This window comes from Squalius cephalus, assembly GCF_949319135.1.
Source record: "Squalius cephalus genome assembly, chromosome: 4".
NCBI lineage: Eukaryota > Metazoa > Chordata > Actinopteri > Cypriniformes > Leuciscidae > Squalius > Squalius cephalus.
The window spans coordinates 28,742,674-28,758,048 of record NC_137125.1 but is presented as its reverse complement, the minus strand read 5'-3'; the positions used below and the strand labels follow the sequence as shown (position 1 = coordinate 28,758,048).

At 41.8% G+C, this 15,375-nt stretch overlaps 1 protein-coding gene across 5 annotated transcripts; it reads right to left on the bottom strand.

Annotated features, from left to right (window-relative positions):
• Nucleotides 1–10,676: 10,676 nt before the first annotated feature.
• LOC307157582 (uncharacterized protein) lies at nt 10,677–14,748 on the bottom strand. 5 transcript variants are annotated; one of them, XR_013821042.1, is made up of 11 exons: nt 14,320–14,748; nt 13,329–13,527; nt 13,130–13,179; nt 12,637–12,685; nt 12,457–12,532; nt 12,275–12,356; nt 12,149–12,182; nt 11,979–12,065; nt 11,672–11,836; nt 11,453–11,510; nt 10,677–11,360 (listed from the first exon to the last, which is right to left on the bottom strand). XR_013821042.1 is itself a non-coding variant. In XM_079869517.1 (11 exons), exons 5-11 carry the CDS (start codon nt 12,477–12,479, stop codon nt 11,311–11,313), a joined length of 408 nt encoding a protein of 135 aa, XP_079725643.1. In that variant the 5' UTR covers nt 12,480–12,532; nt 12,637–12,685; nt 13,130–13,179; nt 13,329–13,527; nt 14,320–14,400; the 3' UTR covers nt 10,677–11,310. The 5 variants fall into 5 exon arrangements, 1 of the variants encoding a protein (XP_079725643.1); XR_013821043.1 differs by having other exon boundaries at nt 12,476–12,532; nt 14,320–14,400; XM_079869517.1 differs by having other exon boundaries at nt 11,672–11,800; nt 12,034–12,065; nt 14,320–14,400.
• Nucleotides 14,749–15,375: the final 627 nt, after the last annotated feature.

The following is a 15,375-nucleotide window of genomic DNA, read 5'->3' as shown; positions in this document are numbered from 1 at the left end:
GTGTAACTTAACTGTATTTTTCAAATGGCTGTGCCAATAGTATATAGTGCTGTCTTGAGCATGTTCAGGTAGTGTCACCAAGATCTGACTTTGTTGCATTGGAAAACATTTACAGAGTAAACTGTCCTAATGAAAACATGACAAAGCCATTTGAAGACCTTGTTCATAAACAATGTGTCAGGACTTTTCATCTTGATGACACTGACACTTTCAGTGACATGAATACTTGCTTTTGAGGAATGAGCTCTCCATTTTGAGCAAGTGACACGCTTTTGCAGGTTATCAACTAGGTTTTGCAGTTTTTACTAATTGTTTTGAGAACTGCATTAACTGTTGTGCAAATGTGAGAAATGCACCAAAGCGACTGAGAAAAACTGTATTTACTGTATTCTAAAGAATATACTTTTGGTTTACAGTACATATGTTTATGGTTTTGTTGTATGCTACTGTAAACAACAATAATGTTAGACCTAATAAATATTTTCTGTTTCTACATTGCATTTGGTGTTTACAGTGTACTTGTTACATCAGATTACTTTCACTGTAGAACATTGTATTGAAATGTAGATATAAGCCTATGAAAGACCAAAGAGTTTTAGATTTAGAACAGCAGTGTTTACATGGTATATCCAAAAATGTATTATTATGAAAGAAGTGTTTGCCATTTGATGCAAATGCTTCATTCTGACATGTGTTTATGGCATTTTGAATGCAGTGTTGCATTTTGAAGGAGATCTGAGGCATTTTGCATTTTGTGTGTGCAGTTTTGAGAATTGTGTGTAGAGTTTTGAAAAAAGGAGACTTAGTTTTGAAAACGTGTGTAAGCAATTGGTAAAAACTGTAATACAAATGGAGAAAAAAGAAAAGAGAAAAAAAAAAAAAAAGAATAAAAATACACATACACCAGTCATCAGCATTCTATCATATTCTATGTCTCATAATTTGAAGGTTTCAGAGAAGATGCCTTCTTCCAATCAGAAAACTGTCTGCCCATCAGTAGTAGACTTTTCAGATTTGCAGGTATATAAACTAAGAACGGAGACCAAACTTTTAAAAATAATTCGTCCTTACCCTTTACAACCGCATGCAATCTTTCATGAGGGAGGATATTAAAGATCTCCCTGTACCAAAGGGTGATACTAGGAGGGGAAGTTTTGATCCAGTTTTGAAGTATGCACTTTCGAGCAATTAAAAGGAGTTTATCAAGGAGTTTATGATGTAGTGCATTGAGATGTAAGTCTCTAGAGGGAAGGCCTAAGAGAAAAACCCCAGGGTCTTTCTTGATTTTCATTTTAAATATCCCACTAACCACCTTTGAAATAAGTGTCCAGAATCTGGAAATAAGTTTACATTCCCAAAAATAATGATAATATGTCCCTCTTTCTAAGTTACACTTTGTACATAAAGGGGAAATGGAGACATCAATTTTATTTAAAATAACGGGAGTAATATGCAGCCTATGAAGTATTTTGTACTGAGTTTCTCTCAGCCGGTTACAGGTAAAGGTAGATCTGATCAGGCGTATAGTGGTCAGCCAGTCATCCTCAATATATTCATTATTCAGGTCTTTTTCCCACTTATGAGATATATCTGGTAAGTGGTACATGGCGGCAGAACCAAGGAGCGAATAAAATTTAGCTACAAGATGTTTTCTGTTTTTGCACTTTAAAAGAAGACTCTCCATCTCACTGAAAGAAGTGTTAACAAGGAAAGAGGATGATTGTGATGACACAAAATGCCTAATCTGTAAATACCCAAAAAAATGGTGCTTGGGGATATTAAATGTCTCCTGTAACTGCTGGAAGGACAGCAAAGTGCTATCTTTGAATAAATTGCCGAGTATATGAATTCCCATGTCCCTCCAAGAGAGGAACATGGGTGAATTGACACCAGCGGGAAAGTCAGGGTTTTGAGTTATGGGGGACAGTAAAGATTTTACATTTCTCCTTCCTAGGTATTTAGATACATCACGCCATATCCTGATACTGTTGTAAATAATAGGATTGCGTTTTATTTCCAAGCTTATCTTCTTTGCCTCACATGTAATTAAGCTCCATGGGGAATGTGGGTGGCAGGGCCAGGAGTCAATACAGGTCTCTCTGTTAATATATGAATGTAACCAGCACCAAAAGTGACGTGCGTGGCAGGCCCAATTGTAAAGCAGAATATTAGGCATAGAGAGACCACCCATGTCTGTAGGTAATTGTAATATCTTAAGCTTCTGCCTTGGTTTTCTGCCTTGCCAAATAAATTTGGAGAGTGTCTTTTCTAAATCTAGGTTTATTTTCTTTGTTATATATAAAGGGAGCATTTGCAAAGGGTATAAAAGACGAGGGAGCACATTCATCTTAATTAGACTGATTCGACCAAACAGTGAAAGAGGTAAGTTCTGCCATCGCTCCAGGTCTCTTTTGACTGAAGTGCAAATTGGGGCAAAATTTAATTTTCGGAGATCCTTCAAATCTGAGGACACTTTAATTCCCAAATAAGTAATGCCCGATCTCGACCATTTAAAAGGAAAACTCTCCTGAACATCCACAGTATTTAGGGCTCCAAGTGGCATAGCTTCAGATTTATTAAAATTTATTTTATAACCTGATATAGTACTGAACTCATTGAGAATATCCATAGTTGCACAAATTGAACGCTGAGGGGAAGACAGAAATATAAGGATATCATCTGCGTATAAGGCAATTTTATGTTGTTTACTTCCTATTGTTATTCCCTTTACATCAGCATGAAGCCGGATGGTTTCAGCTAACGGTTCCAATGCTAAGGCAAAGAGAAGCGGACTGAGAGGGCACCCCTGACGGACACCCCTTGCTATTGGGAAGGGTTCGGAACGCTGCCCATTAGTTATGACAACAGCTGTAGGTGAATGATATATGGTTTTGATCCATTTAAGAAAATCCCCCCCTAAGCCAAATCTTCCCAGAACATCGAATAAATAGCCCCACTCAACCCTGTCAAAGGCTTTTTCCGCGTCTAAGGAGACAGCCAGTGCCTTCTGTTTGAACTGTGAGGTAAATTGTATAATATTCAAGAGCCTTCTCACATTACTGGATGAATAGCGTCCATAAACAAAGCCAGTCTGATCAGAATTTATAAGTGTGGGGAGTAATTTCTCCAGTCGCCTGGCAAGGAGTTTTGATAGCAGTTTGCTGTCCACAGAAATTAGACTAATCGGTCTGTAAGAGCCACACATATCAGGGGCTTTATTCTTCTTCAGAATAACCAATATATTAGCAGTACTTAGAGTAGGGGGGAGAAAACCATTATTAAAGGAGTCCAAGTACATATCTGTTAGAGGGCCGACTAGTTCCTGACTGAAAGTTTTGTAAAATTCAGGGCCAAAACCATCTGGCCCTGGAGCCTTACCTCCCTTAAGTGCGTGTATGGCTTGTAAGACTTCTTCTGTACTAACTGGTTTGTATAAATCTGCCTTCTGTGCATCTGAAAGAGATGGTAGTTTTATTTTGTTTATAAATGTTGCCACGTTCTCAGAAGAGACTGTACTTCCAGAACTATAGAGGTCTTTATAATACAATTTCATTTCTTTATTTATTTCAGATGAGGTGAAGCGCCTGACTCCATTTTTGTCCATAAGAGACGGGATTACATTCGGCTCAGATTTACCGCGAGCAAGGCGAGCTAGTAACCTGCCTGGTTTATTGCCCGATTCAAACAGTCTATGTTTAGCAAAAAAAATCGTTGTCTCTGCTTTCCTGGTTAGGAGCTGATTTAAAGCAGAGCGAGCTGCATCCAACTGTTTTGCCAATGAGTTACTATAGGATTTCTTGAACTGAGCTTCCAAAGTAGCAATAGTCTTCTCTAAATCCAATTGTTTTTTAAGGGCATCTTTCCTTTGTGCTGACGTATAGGACATAATAGCCCCACGTATATATGCTTTGCCAGCTTCCCATAGCGTGGAAGGACTAATATCTGGGGTTTTATTTATAGAAATAAACTGCCGCCATTCAGAAGTGATATACTCAGTAAAAAAATTATTACTTAATAGGGTAGAGTCAAGCCTCCAATGTCTGCAGTTTGGATCTCTGTAAGGAGGAGAAATAGTCACGCTGATAGGGGAGTGATCAGAAAGTAATTTGGTAGCAATTGTACAATCCATTATTCTGCCTAAAACTGTCCTTGAAGACAGAAAGTAATCTATTCTGGAAAAAACCTGGTGGGGGATTGAGAAGAATGTGTAGTCCTTGTCTAGGGGGTATAAGACCCGCCAGACATCATATAAATCTAAATCTTTACAAAATTCGCCCGTTTTTATACTTTTCTTGGAACGAGTAGATTGAGGGGGGGACACATCAATATTTGGGTCAGATGTACAATTAAAGTCACCTCCTAAAAGTAAATATGGAGAAGAAAATGTTGCCAAATCTGAGATAAGCTGTGGAATAAAAGAGGCTTCATATATTGTTGGAGCGTAGATACATCCAAAAACGACATGTTCCCCATATAGGTAGCCAGACAAAAGTACGTAACGTCCATCCTTATCCGATATTGTTTTATCAAGGGTAAAAGGCAGGGAGCGATGCAGAAGAATTGCAACCCCTCTACTTTTTGAGTTGTAAGAAGAATAGAATACCTGGCCCACCCAGCTTCTCCTCAATTTTATATGTTCCAGATCCGAGAGATGGGTTTCTTGAAGAAAGGCAATTTGGCATCTCTCTTTTTTAAGGAAGGACAGGATTTTCTGTCGTTTAATGACATGGTTGATGCCCTTCACATTAAGTGAAACAACCTTAAGGTCACTCATGTAAAGCTAAACCCTTCATATAGTTGGAGATATTCTATACAGTCATTAAAGAAACACAGAAGAGAAAAGGCAGCAATCAATCTGGTAATCAATAAAGGACTGGCGATAAACATACATTGTAAGATCAAAAACACAAGAAACACAAAAAATGAAGCTGTCTGTGGGAACCCCTCCCGGAACAGTGGCTCAGAACCTTGAACGAAATAGAGCCCCCCAAATAAGAAAACAAGGGGGAAAAAAAAAACCCAGCAAGGGCGTTAAAAGTCTCAGGGTAGGTGAGGCAGAGAGGTATCTTCCCACCTGTGGGAGAAAAAGCCACACCAGCAGTAGGAATGGCCACCAGCATCCCACCGCCAATACCCGTTCTCCACAACCCTCCCACATCCCCAGCCAAACAACCGGTATGATTAAACCGTAAACTTTAAGTGGTTAAATATCGTCAGGAAACAAAACGCGGACACATTGCCTGCGCATGTGTCTATCACAGCAATGAGTGAGCAAGTGAGTATGACAGTAATAACAGCAACAATAAATAATAATAAAACAATTAAATAATAATAAAAAAAAAAAAAAAAAATTGCACCGGTATATGTAGCAGGGCTGGTCAGAGCCAAAATATCGATAGATTGTGTATATCCAGAATATCTAAATAAAAATAAACTCAGAACAAAAATTATAAGTTAATAATTAGGGACAAATACCTGTAAAAAATTAGGAGAGAGGTCCACGTTCATATCTTGTAACTCTGAAGGTAAACTCTCAAAAGATAAGGCTCATATAAGTGGTCCAATTAGCAAACCAGTTAAATAACGAAAAATAGTCGCCCAGTATCCATCTCTTCCGATGCTGTCCCATGTCAGCAGTCACAGACGATATAACCTTTCACTCCTCATCTTCCGTTCGGCAAAAGTTTAGTCACTGTCTAGGCCTACTGTATAAATCAGGTGAAAAAAGATTAAATTAAATAAAATAAGAGAAAACAAAGTTATCCATATATTCCACACGCGGAATTAACCATTCTTGCTCAGGAATTCCTCTGCTTCTCGTGGGCTTTTAAAAGAGCGTTCCTCTCCGTTGAAGATGAAGCATAAGCTGGCCGGGTAGCGCATCTGGAAACGTAGTCCTCTCTGGATGAGGCGTTCACAGACTCCATTAAACTGACGCCAGGACTCCCTCACCTGGATTGATAGGTCCTGACGGATGTTAATCTTGTCGCCTTGGTAAATGATCTCACCTTTCTTTCGGACTGCGGCGAGGATTTGTTGTTTGTCACTGAAATTGTGCAGCTTGATCATAACTGGTCGATTATAGTTTTTCTTCGGCGGGCCCAAGGCTCTATGTGCCCGATCAATTTTAATCGAGCCTCGCTTGGTTTCTAGACCCAGTACATCTGGAAGCCATGACCCAAAGAACTTGACGGCCTGATTCCCCTCTGTACCTTCCTTAAGACCGAGAATTCGAATGTTATCCCTGCGGCTCCTGTTCTCGCTGTCTTCGGCTCGGTCGGTAAGGATCTTCACTCTCTGTTCAAGTTCAGTTAACTTGTTTTCCAGGGTGGTTGTACGGTCCTCGCCATCAGAAATGCGGTTCTCGGCCTCAGTTAAACGCTTTACGTTGTCTTCTACACGGCTGCTTAACTTGTCCAAAGTAGAATGCAGCTCGGTGAACTTCTGATCCATGAGAGCGCCGATCTTTTCAGTGACAGTTTTAGAAACTGTGTTAGCCACGCTTTCCTCAAACGAAATGTCGCCATCATCCATGCTAGCCTCCGAGTTTGACGCGGACGGCTTCTTTGCTTCAGGACGAGCTCTACGCGATGTCTCCCGAGTATTAGTATTCCCTTTAGTGCCATACATGTTTTCCTCCGAAAGGAGCTAAAATAGTTGCGGTTTTGACCGTCAAAAATGAAGATTATCGGCTGAGGAAGCGAGAGGTCGGTAAAAACGATCCTCTCACTCTGAATGCATCACGTGACCCCCACTGTGTAGTTTTTATTACAGTTTTTCTCGATTGTTTACACACATTTTCTGAAAGCATGCCTCATATTCTCAGAACTCTACACACAAATCAAAAAACACACACAATGGGTAAAACCCCTCAATTCTCCTGCAAAATGAAACTTTACATTCAAAACAATGTTATTTCTTCTCAAAATGGTATTTTGTTATCAAATGACACACACAAACTATCATATGAATAGACATTTATAAGAACCAGTTGAACACAGATGTGCTCAATGTAAAACACTATGATGAATGGAAAACACTTCTTCTCCATTCATCATAATGACTTAGGCCTTTTTTTGGTTCAGTGTTACACTTACTACAGACATACATAAGTGTGTTGTAAAATATTTGAGAATATTGTTTTTTTTACTCAGAACACACAAATACACGGTAACAAATATATTTTATTTTTCCCACAAAAACAATGTACACAGTGTACATCCCAACCAACACTAAGTTGTACATACAGTGGTCTACATACAAAACAACAGAAGAACTGACTGTATACAGTTACAGTAAAAATAAATAAATCCAATGTTGGCATCCATTGCTCCATTGAAGAGCTCACCTGTTGCCCTTTTATGCTAAAGCTCTGATTGCTAATTGTAAAACTGTGTGACGGGTGTTTGCCCATGTGATGAGTCAGTGTGCATATTTGAATGGCAGTGTGTTCCTTGTAAAAACAAGAGATTTTCTGCATGAAAATTGTGCCAAAAGCAGAGAATTGTGTGTAGTGTTTTGAAAAAGGTGTGTTTTAGAACTGCAATTTGAGTGTAAAGCAGGAATTGTGCTTGTAGTTCAGCAGAATTGGTTCTGTCATGATTCTGCCTTCTTGTCTCTGATTTTCCCTGGTCTTGAGGCAGGATCATGACAGGCCCATGTTTCATGTGCAAGCACATGGCCATTTGTTTGGGCCATGTGCTTGTGTTGTCTCGTCACCCAGCCCCGCCCCCTTGTTATCCTCGTTTTGTCATTATTGCTTCACCTTTGTCACCTGTTGTGTATCATTAGTTCCCTATTTAATCCCCTCTTGTCTGCTGTCTTGTGTCGGTTCATTGTGATTCCAACCTGAGTGTTTCATGTTATCTACTATCATTCATTATGAGACTTTATTCACTGTGAGTACCCTGTCAAGAGAGAGTTCTGTTTCTGTATTAGCTGTTTATTTGTAGTCAAGTTTTGTCAAGTCATAGTTCAGTTTAGTCACTCGTAGTCCTGTCTTGTCTTGTTTTGCCCCCTCGTGGGCTTTGTTTTCCCCGTTATTTGTATAAAATAAACCTTGTGTGTCCTGCAATCTGTCTGCGATTGGGTTCATCCTTCAACCACACAACAGAATGAACCGACCAAGACCGAACCCAGCAGACAGTGTGTCTCTTCTCAAGTGGCAGTCGGAGCTCCGGGAACAATGGTGGTTGTCCTCGCCACCTTCTGCCAAGCTTCCTGTGATCCCTGAGGGTCGTTTGCTAGCCGTCGCTACACTTGGGGACCAACCCAGTCCTGCCGCGACTCCTGAGACACCTTCCACGTCCATAAGTCTTCATGGTAAGCGTGGAAGGCACCCGTCGTGGGAGTCAGCTTCGGAGTCTTCCTGCCCGGAGTCCTCCTCGCCTGCGCTGGGCTCCCCAGTTCCTGTAACGGTTCCTGCTTCACCTCCCTCTCCTGTCACCAGTCCGTCCATGGCATCTGCTCCGCGGCCGAGGAGAAAGGGAGCCTCTCGTACTTCATCTCAGGCTGTTCCAGATCCCGCTACTGCATGCGCTGTTCCAGAGCCCGCTACTGCATGCGCTGTTCCAGAGCCCGCTACTGCATGCGCTGTTCCAGGGCCCGCTACTGCATGCGCTGTTCCAGGGCCCGCTACTGCATGCGCTGTTCCAGGGCCCGCTACTGCATGCGCTGTTCCAGGGCCCGCTACTGCATGCGCTGTTCCAGGGCCCGCTACTGCATGCGCTGTTCCAGGGCCCGCTACTGCATGCGCTGTTCCAGGGCCCGCTACTGCATGCGCTGTTCCAGGGCCCGCTACTGCATGCGCTGTTCCAGGGCCCGCTACTGCATGCGCTGTTCCAGGGCCCGCTACTGCATGCGCTGTTCCAGGGCCCGCTACTGCATGCGCTGTTCCAGGGCCCGCTACTGCATGCGCTGTTCCAGGGCCCGCTACTGCATGCGCTGTTCCAGGGCCCGCTACTGCATGCGCTGTTCCAGGGCCCGCTACTGCATGCGCTGTTCCAGGGCCCGCTACTGCATGCGCTGTTCCATGGCCCGCTACTGCAAGCGCTGTCCCAGGGCCCGCTACTGCAAGCGCCGTTCCCGAGTCTGCAGTCATGAGTGCTGCAGAGAGAGCAGCGGCCGATTCAGCTGCTGAAGCTGTCTTACGGTCGGTTTCTGCTCATCAAAGGATGCCTGTCCTCGTCGCTGCCGAAACATTGTCTGAGTACCTTAAACGTCTTGTCCAGATTCTTGAAGTCCCCGTCAAGTCAGTCATGTCTTGTCCTGAGTCCACTGATTCTAAGAGCACCGTGAGCGCCGTACCCCAGTCAGCTGCCGTGAGCGCCGTACCCCAGTCAGCTGCCGTGAGCGCCGTACCCCAGTCAGCTGCCGTGAGCGCCGTACCCCAGTCAGCTGCCGTGAGCGCCGTACCCCAGTCAGCTGCCGTGAGCGCCGTACCCCAGTCAGCTGCCGTGAGCGCCGTACCCCAGTCAGCTGCCGTGAGCGCCGTACCCCAGTCAGCTGCCGTGAGCGCCGTACCCCAGTCAGCTGCCGTGAGCGCCGTACCCCAGTCAGCTGCAGACGACGATCTCCCCGATTCAGAGATGGGGAGCGATGATACTGAGCCGTCTTCGGGGAGCTCGGTTCTAGCTTCTGCTCCACAGTCACCCACAGCATCCCCTGTCCTGTTTCCTGTTGGGTCGCCTCCTGTGTCCCCCGTCAAGATTCCTGTCCCGCCGCTTTCTGTTTCTGTTCCTGTGTCAGATTCCACCCCTGTCTGGCTGCCCAGTGTTTCCCCTAGCACCCCTGTCATTTCCCAGCCTCGGACTGTTTCCCCCAAGTCATCCCCTCATGCGTCTCCAGCCAAGTCCCCCCGGATTCCCCGTCCTCAGCCCTCGTCCCGGAGACCCAAGACCCCCAGTCCTCCCATCCACCCTGGACTGCCCTCTAAGGACTTTGTGTTTCCCCTTAGTCCTCCCATCCACCCTGGACTGCCCCCTAGGGTCTGTGTGTTTCCTCCACCTCCTTTGCCTTGTTTATTGTTTTTGATTTTGCACCCCAATCCTGTCATTGTTTATTCATGTTTGCCGTTGTTGTTGTTTGTCATGTTTTGTTGGTTTGTGTCCTTGTCTCAGTCTGTCATGTCACGTGTTTAGTGTTCCCTTGGGGAGCGTCTGGAAGCCGCTCCTTAAGGGAGGGGTTCTGTCATGATTCTGCCTTGTCTCTGATTTTCCCTGGTCTTGAGGCAGGATCATGACAGGCCCATGTTTCATGTGCAAGCACATGGCCATTTGTTTGGGCCATGTGCTTGTGTTGTCTCGTCACCCAGCCCCGCCCCTTCCCAGATAGCAATGAGTCGGAGGACCACCGTCGGTGCTCCGGCGGCAGTAGAAGCGGCAGAATGGCGACATCGCAAACACGTTGGACGGCGCACCGCCGGCGGCAGCCGCTTTTTAAAAGCGGCAGCCGCCTTCCTACCGCCTTCGTTCCGCGGCCGGCCCGCGGGCCAACCACTATTCCGCCGCCTTTATATTGAAGGCGACCCTTCCGCGGCCCGCCGGAGGCAAGCGCTATTTTCCAGCGATCTGCCGCCGCTTATTCTGGCTATATATATATATATATATATATATATATATTTAATATTTATAGCATGCAGTTTATCAAGAATAATGATTGCTCAAACCAGACAAATATCCACTTGGCATTTTTATTCCACATTTCAAAGTACAGTAACTGTCATTTAAACAAGATGTGTCAGATCACTGAAACATAACAGAAAAATAAATAAATAAATATACTAACATGCAGGTTTCTAATTAAATTTTGGTAAAAAAGAACAACAAAAAACAGCCTTACAAGCAAATTACAACTCTTACAATAATTGTTCATATAAAGAGGACAGCTCTAGGGTGAAAAAAATTACCAGTAAACATTATGACAAGTAAAGAGAATACTTGAAAATAATGTGCAGCATACCAAATAAAATAAATAAAAGTATGACATCACATTTACAAGCCATTTCTAACAATAGGATAAGTGGCAGTAATTTATAGTAAAGCTCTGGAGTAGAATAGACCATTACCGGTATAACTGCAATGCTGACCTGTGGCACAAGGACTAATATTTGAAAAAAGAAAATAAAAGTATTTTGCACAGTTAGTGAGTATAGCGTGACACTTCTGACTTCTTTAGGGGTCTTGATGTTACTGACTGCAAGATTAAGAAAGGATTCCAGTTGTCAGTGATTCTGGGGTGTCAGTAGTCAGCCTGGTGCCTTTTTCTGCCTTCACGGTCAGATGCTCCTTTCAGGTAACGCGAAACGTTAACCTAGACTGCTTCATCAGTGGCATCCTGGGTTGCCGGGTTCTTCCTGATGGCTAATTTAGAAAATACAGATCTATCATTTCATTTGAATTGCTTGAGGCCATACACATCTACTTAAATATAATAAAAAATATATCCAACTTACTTTGAACAATGATCTTCAGGAACATGTCTCTAAAACATGCTTTATCCCCGACACCAAGCTGAAAATCCAAAAAAGTGTTACAAATTACATTTCTCTGAAGCTTCTCATAAATAAATAAAAAATGTGAAAGGCTAAGGATTCAGACTGTAATATATGCAGTATACAATCTTAAATTTTACTTTTTAGATTACTCTATGGCGTTATAATCAGCAAACTTACAAATTGTTCCTGGAGCTTTTTATCCTGCTTCAAACTGTTGTCAAGACACGGCAAATCTTCCTGGGTGTGTAGGGGGAGTAACAGATCCCCTGACAGGGATAACTCCAACAGACACAACATCACCAAATTCTGCAAGACGTCACAGCATAAGGGTCTGATCTGCACCTACAGGGTTTCCCAGAATAAAATAGTCAGTCCTGGTCCCTCAATTACTAAACTATGACATTTATATCTAGATCTACTACATGTACAGGTAGCCCCAGTGGGAATTAAACCAACAACCACAAGTGCTGTTTGCAAGTTGTACCTGATTGCCCAGTGCAAGCAAACATCTTCAACATTGTTTGTTGAACTTGCTTCACCTGCTCTTGAAGTAAGCCGCTGTCATCCGAAGCTACAAAATGAAAGGCATATGGTAATTTTGGACTTACATCACACACAAAAAAGTACAATTTAAGAAACAGTGCAAATTCTCACCTGCTCGTGCAATGCTTTCCCTCAGGGCCTGGTTCTACATTTAAAAAATAAAATAAAAAACAACTAAAGGCACTATTTTCAATACTGTTAAAACACTGGACATTAAAACATAGGGCTAGAATATACCTTCACAGCTGAAAACTTCATGCTTGACACGAGATGCCATTGGAGTACAAGGGCCAACAATAGATCAATGACTTTCTCCCTCCTATTGACAATCATTGACATGTAAAAATATGTTTGAAGTTAGTGCATACATTTAATGAATTGGACTTAAATGTAACACTTAGTTAAGCGCAACGTATTACATATCTCCAGAGTTTTCACCCATATGCTGCCAGGGTAAATTTGCTGCCGGGGGTGTAAAGCTTAGTACTTGATGAGCTGGGGGAGCAAACATAACATCTTTCATTTCAATGCAGAGTATTGCATATTCAGTAACGAAACAATAATTGAACTGTGCAAAGCTAATGGAATGTACAACACACCTCAACACCTTTCATCCAGAAACTGCTGCAGCGAATCCCATCAAGTGTCCTAGTGAAAAACAGATTATGATAAAAGGATTCATCATCTTAAAGTCAGCATGAATTTTTTTTTACAATTTGTATTTTTATATGTACTATTGTAGTGTTTATGTAAATGATTCATCTGTGCACTTCATTTTTTTTTTATTCATGTACCCTTATAATCTTTAATCAAATACATTACCCTTCCCTCCCCCCTCGAAACAACTTCTCTTCCAGTCATGTGCAATGGCGTGAGGGCGTGGCAACTTCCCTCAAACCATTAGTCTGCTATGAGCAGAGATGGAGGTGAGGAGAGCTAGAGTAAAACCCTGCTCCTCTATTCAATATTCCCTTTCACTTGGAAATACATCACAACACTGGAGAAAAGTCGTTTGTAACTTCTGGTTCATGCCGACTTTAAATAGAAGCAATAGTTTCCAAGACAAAAAACTTCACAAATAACATCACTTACTTGTACTCAAACTCTTGGCGGATTCTGGATTACTGGGGAGAAACCTGGTTCTGAGGAAGAGGAAACAGAAATTTGATAATAATAATAATAATAATAATAATAATAATGAATGAAAGAGTCCGTTATCCACAATGAACAGACAAATAAATTACACAGATGAAATAAAGGAAAATCAAATGTACAAGTCAGACCCATATACCTGCTCCCTTCATGAACTTAAAATGATGTTTCTCCCAGGTGCTGTGTGGAGGTGTGCAGCGGATGGCTAAATTGTTCCCTTGTCTTTTTTGCGGAGGTTAAATGGGGGCCAATGGCACATGCCCTTCGCTAAACCACTCTTGCGGAACCACTGCAAATGGCAGATCCTCCTTGTTGATAAACTGAACAATGTGAAGCATCTAAAATAGAAGACACATTAGCATAAAGTATACTTTTTGATTCATTTTTTTCAGGCAAAATCAACAACATTAAAATGCTCACCCCTTCGAAAAAGCAGTAATTTTCACAAGTGGATCAACAGAAAACCATGTTCAGACAAACAAAATCATATAAACAACCTATATATATCGTTATTTTTGTAAGAAAACACCAAAAGTTAAACTACCGCTAAGTCTTTCTAGATGTAAAGTTTGGCTAACGTTACCTACTGTAGCTAGATACATTTCAACATGTAGCAACGTTAGAACATGCTTGAACTGTGTAAAAAAGGTGAACAGCATGTGGTAGCGAACACTGTAATCTAGACTAGCAGCATAATTATGTTTAGTTAGAAAACAACACAAGTTATACTACTATAAAAATCAGTCTTTCTTGTCGTGAAGATTTTGCTAACGTTTCCATTCCCACGTAACGTTAGGCGGCAGAATAATTGTCCGTAGTTCAGGAACTGTAACGTTAGTTAATTCGACTGACCAATACTATCTTAAACCACATGTACTCACACTTGTACAAACATACGTAACAGTTAAACATATACTTAGAAGAAGAAAAAAACTCAACGCCAGGAAGAAACCAAGTAACGTTAGCCTAGCTATGTCAGAAACATGGCGGAAACTTTGCAAACAAGACTAACTTAAGTTACTTTAGCTTGACTAGTTAGGCAAGAACAGATTTTAAGAAGAAGTACTAAAAACAATGTCAAAAATGAACATAGTAATATTGCATCACACAAAAAGGCAAAATGTACTTACTTAAAAGATCGTATATTTCCTCTCTCCAAATACTGCAACCGTGTGAGGAGCATAGAGGTGACGAGACGAGTTATCTGCTTCAGTTTTTTAGGTGCTGCCCCTCTCGACCGGTGGAGGTACTTCTCTGTTTGTGCTTTAACATTTTCTTAAACATTTGTACAGGTCGTGAAACTCGCAATTGCAAACTGCAAAGTAATCCCTTATACATGTAAAAGGTAAAATAAATTAAAAAAAATTAGCTTGTAAAAACAATGAAAGACATGACAGAGAGACAAAATATTTCTAAATATTTCACTTTATCCTTCAGGTCAAAACAGACATTTTCATGTTTCTCATAGACATTACCATGGTTGCAAATTAATAAAAAAAAAATATAAAGCAAACCCAAGATTTTGGCCAAGTTGCAGATGTCTTTCATTGTTCACTGATTTCAGGCATTGGTGAAAAATCTAAATTGTTCATACCATGAATGAAATATTTATTTAAAAAAATAATCAGAATCAGAAAGATATTTATTGCCAAGTAAGTTTTAGAAAAATTAATCATTTTTGGTCTATTATTGGTACATCTCAAATTGTGCATAAATCAAAGAAATGTAAAGAATTGTCACCTTAAGTGAATAAAATAATTCTATATATTTTACATATCTGCTATCGCTTCAGAGTTTCAAAGTAGGCTAATTTAAATGGAATCAGAGTCAAATCTGTTATAACCCCTAATGGCTTTAGAGCAACAACAAAAATTTATATAATTCACATAATAATTATAATCGCTTTAAATGTGAAAAGTAGTTAAAATGCTATCAGTTTCACTCATGGCTGGTCGATATCAAAGCGGTAATTCACAAAGCGGTGCCGCGGTTCATTTAGACGGCGGCAGCCGTCAGAGAGAATGAAGTCGGCGGCCCGGCGGCTGTTCGCCGGCGGCATCTCGCAAGAAATGGGAGTGACGTATTCGGCGGCAAACGTTTAATCTCCGCCAGCGGGGCGCACCTATAGCCGACAGCTTGGGGCCGGCGGCAAAAAGAAGCCGTGCAGATATTTTTTGCTATCTGGG